This window comes from Cinclus cinclus, chromosome 32, assembly GCF_963662255.1.
Source record: "Cinclus cinclus chromosome 32, bCinCin1.1, whole genome shotgun sequence".
Lineage (NCBI taxonomy): Eukaryota > Metazoa > Chordata > Aves > Passeriformes > Cinclidae > Cinclus > Cinclus cinclus.
The window spans coordinates 1,650,409-1,665,614 of record NC_085077.1 but is presented as its reverse complement, the minus strand read 5'-3'; the positions used below and the strand labels follow the sequence as shown (position 1 = coordinate 1,665,614).

The window sequence follows — 15,206 nt, the reverse complement described above, 5'->3', positions numbered from 1 at the left end:
TTTTCCCACCCCTCACGGCGTTCCCGCCATTTTCCCACCCCTCACGGCGTTCCCGCCCTTTTCCCACCCCTCACGGAGTTCCCGCCATTTTCCCACCCCTCACGGCGTTCCCGCCCTTTTCCCACCCCTCACGGAGTTCCCGCCATTTTCCCACCCCTCACGCCGTTCCCGCCCTTTTCCCACCCCTCACGCCGTTCCCGCTGAGCCCAAACCTGATCGGGGGGGGGGGGGGGGGGAACTCAGGAGAAAGTAGGGAAAAAAGAAACAAAAGAAAAAAAAAAAACAAAAAAGGCTTTGGAATTTTATTTTCTTTGCTAAAATCTCACCTGAAATGGGCGGACTCCGTGAACAGCACCAGAATGGCACAAAGCCCTTGAATTCCCATGGGGAATTGGCTGTTCTATTTGGGTTTTTTTTTTTCCTTATATTTTATAATAATTTTACTTTTTCATCAGAAGAAGTAAAGCCATTGGATTTTCCCCCCATGAAATCCCTTGGAGCGACACGGCCGCAATGTCCGAACCTGCGAGCGACGTCCAGTGAGGAGTTTAATTAAAGCCATTTTCCCGTTAATTAATTAAATTAATTAAGAGCGAGCTGAACTCCCCACATAAAATTACAATGCAGGGAACAAACCATTACAATATTTGGGGGGGGGGGGTGTTTAATTGGAATTATTCACCTAGAACAGAAATCCCGGCGTAAAACAAAAAAGGACGAAAAGGAAAATAAATCCCTTTTTTTGTTTGTTTGTTTTTTTCCCTGCTGTAAAACCGCAGGTGAACGCCGAGGCTTTTTTTTTTTTCTTTTTTTTTTATTTTTTTAATTTTTTTGTGTAAAATCCGTAGCGTTTTTTCCTTTAAAAAAAAACCAAAAAAAAAAAAAAAAAACCAAAACAAACCAAAAAACCCGGAATTTTCCGAGGCGAAACGCAGTGAATTATAAATAATTTCCTGTCCCGCGGCGGGGCGATGAGAGGTAGAGGTGTCGCTGCCATCGCGATCTATTGATATCAATATCTGAGGTAATCAATTCACGAACCGCGACTCAATCGTTCCGTCGGCCCGACGGCGACGTCGATTCGTTAACGTTAATTGACCTCTATATCCAAAGTCCTCCATGAGATTATTTTGGGATTAATTGGAGGCGTCGGAGTTGACGCCGCCCGGGTCTGCGGAGGGGGAGGCGACGGACGAGGGCGTGGCGGAGTCCTGCCAGCTGCCGTCGGCCTGAGGGGTAATTAAAATGTAATTAATTAATTTATGGTCGGAGTGCTTTAAGCTTTTTATTGCGTGCACGCGGTGTAGCGGGAACTGAGCGGCGTCGGGAAATGATGAGAATTGGTGCTCGTAACGCTGGCGGTTTTAAAAGGGAATGGAACGGCCTGGGGATGTCTCAAAAAAAAAATAAAAAAACAAAAACAAAACCAAGATTTCTCCTCTTTTTTGGGGATTTGATGTAAATGTAGATTGGCAAGGTAAGTATGAATGGGAGGGGAATGTCATATAAAGGTCATTTGTATAGATGGCGTCATGTGTTGATCAATAAGAGTATATCATGCAAATATAACATAAAAATATATCAAATATACCATGAAATATACCATAGAAATGTACCATGCAAATATACCCTATAAATATAGCATACAAATATACCCTACAAATGTACCATAAAATATACCATAAAATATACCATACAAATACACCATACAAATATACCCTATAAATATACCCTATAAATATAGCATACAAATATACCCTACAAATATACCATACAAATATACCATACAAATACACCATACAAATATACCCTATAAATATACCCTATAAATATAGCATACAAATATACCATACAAATATATCATACAAATATACCATACAAATGTACCATAAAATATACCAAATACACCATACAAATATACCCTATAAATATACCCTATAAATATACCATACAAATATACCATACAAATATACCATAAAATATACCATACAAATGTACCATAAAATATACCATACAAATATACCCTATAAATATACCCTATAAATATACCCTATAAATATAGCATACAAATATACCATACAAATATACCCTACAAATGTACCATACAAATATACCATACAAATGTACCATAAAATATACCATACAAATATACCCTATAAATATACCCTATAAATATACCATACAAATATACCCTACAAATATACCATGCAAATACACAATAAAAATATACCATAGAAATATACCATAAAATATACCATACAAATGTACCATAAAATATACCATACAAATATACCCTACAAATACACAATAAAAATATACCATAGAAATATACTATAAAAATACTCTATACAAATATACCCTATAAATATACCCTATAAATAGAGCATACAAATATACCCTACAAATATACCATACAAATGCACAATAAAAATATACCATAAAAATATGCCATACAAATGTACCATAGAAATATACCATAAAATATACCTTACAAATATACCCTACAAATATACCACAGAAATGCACCATACAAATATAGCATCAAATATACCATGAAAATACACCATACAAATATACCATACAAATGTACCATAAAATGTACCGTACAAATATACCCCACAAATGTACCATAAAATATTCTATACAAATATACCCTACAAATATACCACACAAATACACAATAAAAATATACCATAGAAATATACCATAAAAATACTCTATACAAATATACCATAAAAATACTCTATACAAATATACCATAAAATATACCACACAAATATAACATAAAAATATACCATACTAATGTACCATAAAATATACCATAAAATATACCATACAGATATACCATAAAATATACCATAAAAACGTACCATACAAATATCACATAAAATATACCATACAAATGTACCATAAAATATACCATAGAAATATACCATAGAAACATACCATAAAATATACCATACAAATATACCATAAAAATATACCATACAAATATACGATAAAAATTTATGATAAAAATAAAGGATAAAAATATATGATAAAAATAAATAAAATATATGATAAAAATATACAAAAACTATACCATAAAAATATACCATAAAAATATTCCATACAAATATACCATGAAATATACCATACAAATATATCATAAAAATATACCATAAAATATACCATACAAATATACCATAAAATATACAAAACAATATACGATACAAATATGCCATAAAAATATACCCTACAAATATACCATAAAAATATTAGATAAAAATATGACATAAAAATATACAATAGAAATATACAATAAAAATATACAATAAAAATATACCATAAAATATACCATACAAATACACCATAAAAATATACAAAAAAAATACGATACAAATATACCATAAAAAATTAGATAAAAATATAACAAAAAAAAACCAATAAAAATATACCATAAAATATACCATTAAAAAATACCATAAAAATATACAATAAAACAGATTATAAAAATATATCAAAAATATGCAAAAAATATACAATAAAGGTTTACAACACAAATATACCATGAATATATACGATAAAAATATACGATAAAAATATACGATAAAAATATACCACCAAAATATACAATAAAACAGATTATAAAAATATATTAAAAATATGCAAAAAACCATAAAGATACTCAATACAAATATACCATAAAAATATACGATACAAATATACGATACAAATATATGATACAAATATACAATGAAATACACAATAAACATATACCATAAAAATCTACCATTAAAAATCTACCATAAAAATATACAATAAAAATATATTAAAAAATATACCAAAAAAAAATACGATAAAAATACAGGATAAAAATCTGCAAAAAAAAATATACAATACAAATGTACAATAAAATATACCAAAAAAAAATATAATAATGCAATATATATTATAATACATTGCATATTATAGTCTATATTTCATGTTATGTATATTATAGTATATCTGTAATATACTATAGAACAAAATAATGCAATATATACCTGTTACCTACCCTATAGAACATGTATATTATCCTTTCTATAATATTTCTATTATATAACATATCAAACATGCTGCATGCTATTTCATAATGTAGATATCAAATATACTCGCCGTTATATTTTATGTAACATTATGTATTTTACATAATATAAATGTTACAAAAAAATATATAACGGATACATAATTTTACATCTTGAGCCTACCTAAACAGAATGCTGTACATTTCAACACTTTTATTTCATGTATAATATTCATTTATAAAGCCAATTTTCTTTTAAAAGCACATGCTTGCAATTTCTACACTTCAACCTATAAATCTAATTTCATCTGTACAAATCTGAATTTATAAACTTTCCTCAATGCATTTGAAGTGCAATCATTTTTTAGAATACAAAATATATTTTAAAACACGTTCTTAAGGATGTATTCGTAATTTGTACGTTAATATCTTTAATTAATTTAATTAATAATATTGATACATTTAAATCTAAATTTACATACTTCCTTTAATGTGTGTAAAGGATAATAAATCTTAGAATGTAAAATATATTTTAGAACATATTAAGTCCAGATGTGTAATTTCTCCATTTGAACCTAAATTTATATACTTTCTTAAATATATATAAAATACAATAAATTTTAGAATCTAAAAAATCTCTTTAAACATTATGAGGTATAGGATTGTAATTAATATCTTTTAATCTAAATTTATAGACTTTCTTTAATGCATTTAAAACAAATTAATTATATAGAATATATAGTACATATAATATATATTAAAACTCTAACGTATATATAATATATATTATAATAATATTTAACAATAATTTTCCAGAATAGATAAAATATATTTAAAACTCTAATGTATATAAAATATGTAATATAATAAAGTAATAATTTTTCAGAATATATAAAATATATTTGAAAACTCTAACATATATAATACATAATAATATTTCATCAAATAATAATTTTTCAGAATATAATTTATATATTTTTGAACTCTAATGTATATTTATAAAATATACAGTATAATAATTTTTAATGAAGTTATAATTCTCCAGAATATATAAAATATATTTTAAAACTCTAATGTATAAACAATACATAGTACAATAACATTTAATAAGGTAATAATTTTCCAGAATATAAAATATATCTTAAAACTCTAATGTATATATAAAATATAGTGAAATAATATTGAATGAAATATTTTTTCAGAATATAAAAATTGTATTTTAAAACTCTAACATGTATATAATATATAATAATATTTCATCAAATAGTTTTTCAGAATATAAAATATATTTTTAAAACTAATGCATATATAAAAATATATACCGTATAAAAATATTTCATCAAATAATTTATAAGATAATAAAATATATTTTTAAACTCTAATGTATAATTATAAAATATGCAGTATAATAATTTTTAATAAAGTGATAATTTTCCAGAATATAAAAAAAAAATTAAAACTCTAATATATAATACTTACCTGCAAGAAAAATTACATTTTAAAACACGTTAAAAAAAATTCAAAATCCATTTTAAAACACCTAAAAAATCCCTAAAAATCCATTCAAAATCACCTAAAAAACCCCTAAAAATCCATTTTAAATCACGTAAAACCCCCTAAAAATCCATTTTTAAAACCCCCCAAAAATTACAATAAGTTCAAAATAAGGATTCAATTCCAGTGTGGGATTTCCAGGAACATTTAGGAATATTTAGAGACGTTTAGCAACGTTTAGGACCATTTAGGAAGATTTAAGAATATTTAGGAACGTTTGGGAACGTTTGGGAACATTTGGGAACTTTTAGGAACGTTTGGGAACATTTAGGAACATTCAGGAACGTTTAGGGAACGTTTAGGAACATTTAGGATTATTTAGGAAGGTTTAGGAACATTTAGGAGCGTTTAGGAACATTCAGGAACATTTGGGAGCATTTAGGAACATTTGGGAGCATTTGGGAACGTTTACAAACATTTAGAAACATTTGGGAACTTTTAGGAAGGTTTAGGAACATTTAGGAAGATTTTAGAATATTTAGGAACATTTGGGAACACTTAGGAACGTTTAGGAACCTTTAGGAACTTTTGGGAACGTTTGGGAACTTTTAGGAACGTTTGGGAACATTTAGGAATGTTTAGGAATATTTAGGAACATTTAGGAATGTTTAGGAAAGTTTAGGAACATTTAGGAGCGTTTAGGAGCGTTTGGGAACATTTGGGAACATTTAGGAGCGTTTAGGAACATTTAGGAACATTCAGGAACGTTTGGGAACATTTGGGAGCATTTGGGAACGTTTACAAACATTTAGGAACATTTGGGAACTTTTAGGAAGGTTTAGGAACATTTAGGAAGATTTTAGAATATTTAGGAACATTTGGGAACACTTAGGAACATTTAGGAACGTTTAGGGATGTTTAGGAACCTTTAGGAACTTTTGGGAACGTTTGGGAACTTTTAGGAACGTTTGGGAACATTTAGGAATGTTTAGGAACATTTAGGATTATTTAGGAATATTTAGGAACATTTAGGAAGGTTTAGGAACATTTAGGAGCGTTTAGGAACATTTAGGAGCGTTTGGGAACATTTGGGAACATTTAGGAGCGTTTAGGAACATTTAGGAACATTCAGGAACGTTTGGGAACATTTGGGAGCATTTGGGAACGTTTACAAACATTTAGAAACATTTGGGAACTTTTAGGAAGATTTTAGAATATTTAGGAACATTTGGGAACACTTAGGAACGTTTAGGAACGTTTAGGGATGTTTAGGAACCTTTAGGAACTTTTGGGAACGTTTGGGAACATTTAGGAACATTTAGGATTATTTAGGAAGGTTTAGGAAAGTTTAGGAACATTTAGGGAACATTTAGGAACGTTTAGGAACGTTTGGGAACATTTGGGAACATTTAGGAGCGTTTAAGAACATTTAGGATTATTTAGGAATATTTAGGAACATTTAGGAACGTTTGGGAACATTTGGGAACATTTAGGAAGGTTTAGGAACATTTAGGATTATTTAGGAACGTTTGGGAACATTTGGGAACATTTAGGAACGTTTGGGAACATTTAGGAACATTCAGGAACGTTTAGGGAACGTTTAGGAACATTTAGGATTATTTAGGAACGCTTGGGAACATTTAGGAATATTTAGGAAGGTTTAGGAGCATTTAGGAGCGTTTGGGAACATTTGGGAACATTTAGGAGCGTTTAGGAACATTTAGGAACATTCAGGAACGTTTGGGAACATTTGGGAGCATTTAGGAACATTTAGGAACGTTTACAAACATTTAGAAACATTTGGGAACTTTTAGGAAGGTTTAGGAACATTTAGGAAGATTTTAGAATATTTAGGAACATTTGGGAACACTTAGGAACGTTTAGGAACATTTAGGAAGATTTTAGAATATTTAGGAACATTTGGGAACACTTAGGAACGTTTAGGAACCTTTAGGAACTTTTGGGAACGTTTGGGAACTTTTAGGAACGTTTGGGAACATTTAGGAATGTTTAGGAATATTTAGGAACATTTAGGATTATTTAGGAATATTTAGGAACATTTAGGAATGTTCAGGAAAGTTTAGGAACATTTAGGAGCGTTTAGGAACGTTTAGGAACATTCAGGAACGTTTGGGAACATTTGGGAGCATTTGGGAACGTTTACAAACATTTAGAAACATTTGGGAACTTTTAGGAAGATTTTAGAATATTTAGGAACATTTGGGAACACTTAGGAACGTTTAGGAACGTTTAGGGATGTTTAGGAACCTTTAGGAACTTTTGGGAACGTTTGGGAACTTTTAGGAACGTTTGGGAACATTTAGGAATGTTTAGGAACATTTAGGATTATTTAGGAATATTTAGGAACATTTAGGAAGGTTTAGGAACATTTAGGAGCGTTTAGGAACATTTAGGAGCGTTTAGGAGCGTTTGGGAACATTTGGGAACATTTAGGAGCGTTTAGGAACATTTAGGAACATTCAGGAACGTTTGAGAACATTTGGGAGCATTTAGGAACATTTAGGAACATTTACAAACATTTAGAAACATTTGGGAACTTTTAGGAAGGTTTAGGAACATTTAGGAAGATTTTAGAATATTTAGGAACATTTGGGAACACTTAGGAACATTTAGGAACGTTTAGGGATGTTTAGGAACCTTTAGGAACTTTTGGGAACGTTTGGGAACTTTTAGGAACGTTTGGGAACATTTAGGAAGGTTTAGGAACATTTAGGAGCGTTTAGGAGCGTTTGGGAACATTTGGGAACATTTAGGAGCGTTTAGGAACATTTAGGAACATTCAGGAACGTTTGGGAACATTTGGGAGCATTTGGGAACGTTTACAAACATTTAGAAACATTTGGGAACTTTTAGGAAGATTTTAGAATATTTAGGAACATTTGGGAACACTTAGGAACGTTTAGGGATGTTTAGGAACCTTTAGGAACTTTTGGGAACGTTTGGGAACATTTAGGAACATTTAGGATTGTTTAGGAACATTTAGGGAACATTTAGGAACGTTTAGGAACGTTTGGGAACATTTGGGAATATTTAGGAGCGTTTAAGAACATTTAGGATTATTTAGGAATATTTAGGAACATTTAGGAACGTTTGGGAACATTTGGGAACATTTAGGAAGGTTTAGGAACATTTAGGGGACGTTTAGGAACGTTTGGGAACATTTAGGAACATTCAGGAATATTTAGGAACGTTTAAGAACATTTAGGAACATTTGAGAACTTTTAGGAAGGTTTAGGAACTTTTAGGAATATTTAGTAACTTTTAGGAACATTTAGGAAAATTTGGGAATATTTAGGAACATTTTAGGAATATTTAGGAACGTTTATCAACGTTTAGGAACTTTTAGGAACATTTAGGAACATTTGGGAACTTTTAGGAACGTTTAAGAACATTTAGGAACATTTGAGAACTTTTAGGAACGTTTAGGAACATTCAGGAACGTTTAGGAACTTTTAGGAATTATTTAGTAACATTTAGGAACATTTATGAACTTCTAGGAAAATTTGGGAATATTTAGGAATATTTAGGATTATTTAGGAATATTTAGGAACGTTTAGCAACGTTCAGGAATATTTAGGAAGGTTTAGGAACTTTTAGGAACATTTAGGAGCGTTTAGGAACATTTAGGATTATTTAGGAATGTTTAGGAAAATTTAGGAACTTTTAGGATCGTTTAGGAACTTTTAGGAAGATTTAGGAACTTTTAGAAAGATTTGGGAACATTTAGGATTATTTAGGATTATTTAGGAATATTTGGGAACGTTTAGAAATGTTTAGGAACGTTCAGGAACATTTAGGAAAATTTAGGAATATTTTAGGAATATTTAGGAACATTTGGGAACTTTTAGGAACATTTTAGGAAGATTTAGGAATATTTATGAACGTTTAGGAAGATTTAGGAACTTTTCGGAGCGTTTAGGAACGTTTAGGAATTTTTGGGAATTATCCCCCACTCGCATCGAGGCGCCGCGTGGAGTACGGAGAACTCCGGGGCTGCTGCGGGACGAGCTGCTAAAAAAAACCAAATCAAAAAAATGGGGGGAAATAAAAAAATAAAAATTAAACAATAAAAAAAGCCAAGGAATGCAGTGGGAATTCCATGAAAAGGGAATTTCGGTGGGGATTTGGGAATTTCGGTGGGGATTTGGGAATTTTGGTGGGAATTTTGGTGGGGATTGGGAAATTCAGTGGGAATTTCGGTGGGGATTTGGGAATTTTAATGGGAATTTCAGTGGGAATTTGGGAATTTCGGTGGGAATTTCTGTAGGAATTTGGAATTTTAATGGGAATTTCAGTGGGAATTTGGGAATTTCAGTGGGAATTTGGGAATTTCAGTGGGAATTTTGGTGGGAATTTCGGTGGGAATTTGTAATTTTAATGGGAATTTCGGTGGGAATTTTAGTGGGAATTCCAGCGGGAATTTGGGAATTTCGGTGGGAATTTCAGTGGGAATTTGGAATTTTAATGGGAATTTCGGTGGGGATTTCGGTGGGGATTTCATTGGGAATTCCAGTGGGAATTTGGGAATTTCAGTGGGAATTTCGGGGGAATTTCGGTGGGAATTTCGGTGGGAATTTCGGTGGCGATTTGGGAATTTCAGTGGAAATTTGGGCGGGAATTTCGATGGGAATTTGGGAATTTCGGTGGGAATTTCGGTGGGAATTTCAGTGGGAATTTCGGTGGGGATTTGGGAATTTGGGTGGGAATTTCGGTGGGAATTTCGAATTTTAATGGGAATTTGAGTGCGAATTTGGGAATTTCGGTGGGAATTTCTGTAGGAATTTGGAATTTTAATGGGAATTTTAATGGGAATTTCGGTGGGAATTTTGGTGGGAATTTGAGTGGGAATTTGGGGATTTCAGTGGGAATTTCGGTGGGGATTTCATTGGGAATTCCAGTGGGAATTTGGGAATTTCAGTGGGAATTTCGGTGGGAATTTCAGTGGGAATTTGGAATTTTAATGGGAATTTCAGCGGGAATTTGGGAATTTCGGTGGGAATTTCTGTAGGAATTTGGAATTTTAATGGGAATTTTGGTGGGAATTACGGTGGGAATTTGTAATTTTAATGGGAATTTCGGTGGGAATTTGAGAATTTCAGTGGGAATTTTTGGTGGGAATTTCGGTGGGAATTTTAGTGGGAATTCCAGCGGGAATTTGGGAATTTCGGTGGGAATTTCAGTGGGAATTTGGAATTTTAATGGGAATTTCGGTGGGGATTTCATTGGGAATTCCAGTGGGAATTTCGGGGGAATTTCAGTGGGAATTTCGGGGGAATTTCGGTGGTGATTTGGGAATTTCAGTGGAAATTTGGGCGGGAATTTCGATGGGAATTTGGGAATTTTGGTGGGAATTTCAGTGGGAATTTCGGTGGGAATTTCGGCGGGGATTTGGGAATTTCAGTGGGAATTTCAGTGGAAATTTGGGTGGGAATTTTGGTGGGAATTTCGAATTTTAATGGGAATTTGAGTGCGAATTTGGGAATTTCGGTGGGAATTTCTGTAGGAATTTGGAATTTTAATGGGAATTTCGGTGGGAATTTCGGTGGGAATTTTGGTGGGAATTTGGAATTTTAATGGGAATTTGAGTGGGAATTTGGGGATTTCAGTGGGAATTTCGGTGGGGATTTCATTGGGAATTCCAGTGGGAATTTGGGGAGTTCAGTGGGAATTTCGGTGGGAATTTTGGTGGGAATTTGGAATTTTAATGGGAATTTCAGCGGGAATTTGGGAATTTCGGTGGGAATTTCGGTGGGAATTTCGGTGGGAATTTCGGTGGGAATTTCGGTGGGAATTTGGAATTTTAATGGGAATTTGGGGATTTCAGTGGGAATTTTGGTGGGAATTTGGAATTTTAGTGGGGATTTCGGTGGGAATTTCGGTGGGAATTTCGGTGGGAATTTGAGTGCGAATTTGGGAATTTTGGTGGGAATTTCAGTGGGAATTTCGGTGGGAATTTCAGTGGGAATTTCAGTGGGAATTTCAATGGGAATTTCAGTGGGAATTTTGAATTTTATTGGGATTTTCAGTGGGAATATTAATGGGAATTTCAGGTGGGGATTTCAGTGATAATTTTAGTGGGAATTTCGGTTGGAATTTTTTGTGGGAATTTGAGAATTTTACTGAGAATTTGGAATTTTAGTGGGAATTTCAGAGAGAATTTTGAAATTTAGTGGGAATTTCGGTTGGAATTTTAGAGGCAATTTGGGAATTTCTGTGGGAATTTCAGTGGGAATTTGGAATTTTAATGGGAATTTCAGTAGGAATTTTAATAGGAATTTTGAATTTTACTGGGAATTTCAGTGAGATTTTTGAATTTTAGTGGGAATTTCAGTGGGAATTTCAGTGGGAATTTCGGAATTTTAATGGGAATTTCAGTGAGAATTTGAATTTTACTGGGAATTTCAGTGGGAATTTTAATGGGAATTTTACTGGGAATTTTTGAATTTTAGTGTAAATTTCAGTGGGAATTTCAGTGGGAATTTCAGTGGGAAGTTGGAATTTTAATGGGAATTTTTATGGGAATTTCAGTGAGAATTTTAATGAGAATTTGGAATTTCAGTGGGAATTTCAGTGGGAAGTTGGAATTTTAATGGGAATTTTTATGGGAATTTCAGTGAGAATTTTAATGAGAATTTGGAATTTCAGTGGGAATTTCAGTGGGAATTCCACTGACAATTTCAACCACAATTCCATTAAAAATTTCAGATTTTATTCAAGACATTCCCTCCTAATCCCACCCCAAATTCCCGTGACGATTGCAGAATTTCAGCAAAAAAATAAAAAATTAAAAAAAAAAAACAATAACCAAACTTCTTATTAATTAACAAAACTTAATTAGCAGTCATAATTAAAAATAAAAAATGGGAAAGAATCAATTCCTCTGGAATTGGGGGCAGAAAATTGGGATTTTTTTTTTTCCCATTTTTCCTGTTTTTTCTCACTGACCTGGGACTGCACATTGGGAGGGCTCTGGTAGGAAGTCAAGGAGTGAAAATCGAAGAAAGAATCTCCTGAATTTATCATCTTCAAAAAGCCAGAGGAAGCTGGGGAAAAAAAAAAAAAAAAAAAAAAAAGCAAAAAGAACCCAAAAAATTTAAATTAAAAATAGGAATTTTTATGAGCGAAAACCCCACCGAAATTTGTTCTTCAGGTGAGATGAAAAGGGAGTAAAATGGAATTAAAAAAAGGGATTAAAAATGGGAATAAAAGGAAATAAAATGGATTTTTAAAGGGAATAAAACAATAAAAAATAGGAATAAAAGGAAATAAAATGGATTTTTAAAGGGAATAAAACAATAAAAAATAGGAATAAAAGGAAATAAAATGGATTTTTAAAAGGAATAAAAGAGAATAAAAAATAGGAATAAAAGGAAATAAAATGGATTTTTAAAGGCAATAAAAGAGAATTAAAAATAGGAATAAAAGGAAATAAAATGGATTTTTAAAGGGAATAAGAATTAAAAGTGGGGATAAAAGGGAAATTAAATGGATTTTTAAAGGCAATAAAAGAGAATTAAAAGTGGGGATAAAGGGGAAATAAAATGGATTTTTAAAGAGAATAAAAGAGAATTAAAAATAGGAATAAAAGGAAATAAAATGGATTTTTAAAGGGAATAAAAGAGAATTTTAAAAGGGAATAAAAGAGAATAAAAAATAGGAATAAAAGGAAATAAAATGGATTTTTAAAGGGAATAAAAGAGAATTATAAGTAGGGATAAAAGGAAATAAAATGGATTTTTAAAGGCAATAAAAGAGAATTAAAAGTGGGGATAAAAGGGAAATTAAATGGATTTTTAAAGGCAATAAAAGAGAATTAAAAGTGGGGATAAAGGGGAAATAAAATGGATTTTTAAAGAGAATAAAAGAGAATAAAAAATTGGAATAAAAGGAAATAAAATGGATTTTTAAAGGGAATAAAAGAGAATTTAAAAAGGGAATAAAAGGGAATCAAAGAGAATAAAAAATGGGCTAAAAGGAAATAAAATGGATTTTAAAAGGGAATAAAAGAGAATTTTAAAAGGGAATAAAAGAGAATTAAAGAAAGGGAATAAAAGGGAATAAAAGAGAATTAAAAATGAGATAAAAGGAAACAAAATGGGTTTTAAAAGGGAATAAAACAAGTAAATAAAATTAAATAAATGGAGACTAAAAGAAATAAATGGAAAAAAAAGAACATTAAAATGAAATAAAAGGGAAATAAAATCCAGTAAATGAAAATGAAAATAAATTTATTGGAAAGAAAAGGACATTAAAATGAAATGAAAGGGAATAAAACGCAATTAAAGGAAATAAAAAGACATTAAAATGAAATTAAAGAGAAATAAATAAATGAAAATAAATTATTGAAAAGGACATTAAAATGAAATGAAAGGGAATAAAATGTGATTAAAGGAAATAAAAGGGCAATAAAATGAAATGAAAGGGAAATAAAATTAAATAAAAGAAAATTAAATTAAATTATTGAAAAGGACATTAAAACAAAATGAAAGAGAAATAAAATTCAATAAATGAAAATAAATTATTGGAAAGAAAAGGACATTAAAATGCAATGAAAGGGAAATAAATTTCAATAAAAGAAAATAAAATTAAATTATTGAAAAGGACATTAAAACGAAAGGGAATAAAAGGCAATTAAAGGAAATAAAAGGACATTAAAATGAAATGAAATGGAATGGTAGAACACGAAAATAAAATTAAAATAAATTAATGAAAACAAAACAACATCAAAACGAAATCAAAGGAAAATAAACCAGAACAAAAATCACCCCAAAAAAACCCCAAACCCCGACGGCACAGCGCGTCCAACGCCCAAACTCGGCAGCGCTCGTTACCCCCAGCGCCGATTACGGCGTTTCGCGCACCGCAAGTCGGCGTCGCGGGGCAGGAGCCGCGCCGGCCGCGGGCGGAGACTTCGGCCATTTCGACGTTTCGGGCGATTTCGGCGTTTTGAGAGATTTCGACGTTTCGGGCGATTTCGACATTTTGGGCGTTTCTGGCAATTTTGTTGGCGCTTTGGGCGATTTCGGTGTTTCTGGCGTTTTGGGCATTTTCGGCGTTTCGGGCGATTCCGACCTTTCGGGCGTTTCCGGCGATTTCGACGATTTCAACGTTTTGGTTGATTTCAGAGTTTCGGGCGATTTCAGCGTTTCGGGCGATTTTGGCCATTTCGACGTTTCGGGCGATTTCGTCCATTTTGACGTTTCGGGCGATTTCGGCCATTTCAGCGTTTCGGGCGATTTCGGCCATTTCGACGTTTCGGGAGTTTCGGGCGATTTCAATGTTTCGGGCGATTTCAGCCATTTCAGCGTTTCGGGAGTTTCGGGCAATTTCAACGTTTCGGGTGATTTCAGCATTTCGGGCGATTTCAACGTTTCGGGCGATTTCGGCCATTTCGATGTTTCGGGAGTTTCGGGCTATTTCAACGTTTCGGGTGATTTCAGCCATTTCAGCGTTTCGGGCGATTTCGGCCATTTCAACGTTTCGGGCGATTTCAGCGATTTCAATGTTTCGGACGTTTCGGGCGATTTCGGCCATTCCAACGTTTCGGGCTATTTCAATGTTTCGGGCAATTTCGGCGATTTCAACGTTTCGGGCAATTTCAACATTTCGAGCGATTTCGGCGATTTCAACGTTTCGGGCGATTTCG

At 32.3% G+C, this 15,206-nt stretch overlaps 1 protein-coding gene across 1 annotated transcript in view; it reads right to left on the bottom strand.

Moving 5' to 3' along the window:
• Positions 1 to 957: 957 nt before the first annotated feature.
• LOC134055479 (pre-B-cell leukemia transcription factor 4-like) overlaps positions 958 to 15,206 on the bottom strand; it is a 30,492-nt gene continuing 16,243 nt past the window's right edge. Inside the window, exons 7-9 of the mRNA XM_062511851.1 lie at positions 14,422 to 14,486; positions 12,506 to 12,603; positions 958 to 1,313 (exon numbers count right to left, since the gene is read on the bottom strand). Coding sequence (XP_062367835.1) covers positions 1,137 to 1,313; positions 12,506 to 12,603; positions 14,422 to 14,486 — 340 coding nt within the window. The 3' untranslated portion in view covers positions 958 to 1,136. The remainder of the gene's footprint in view (positions 1,314 to 12,505; positions 12,604 to 14,421; positions 14,487 to 15,206) is intronic.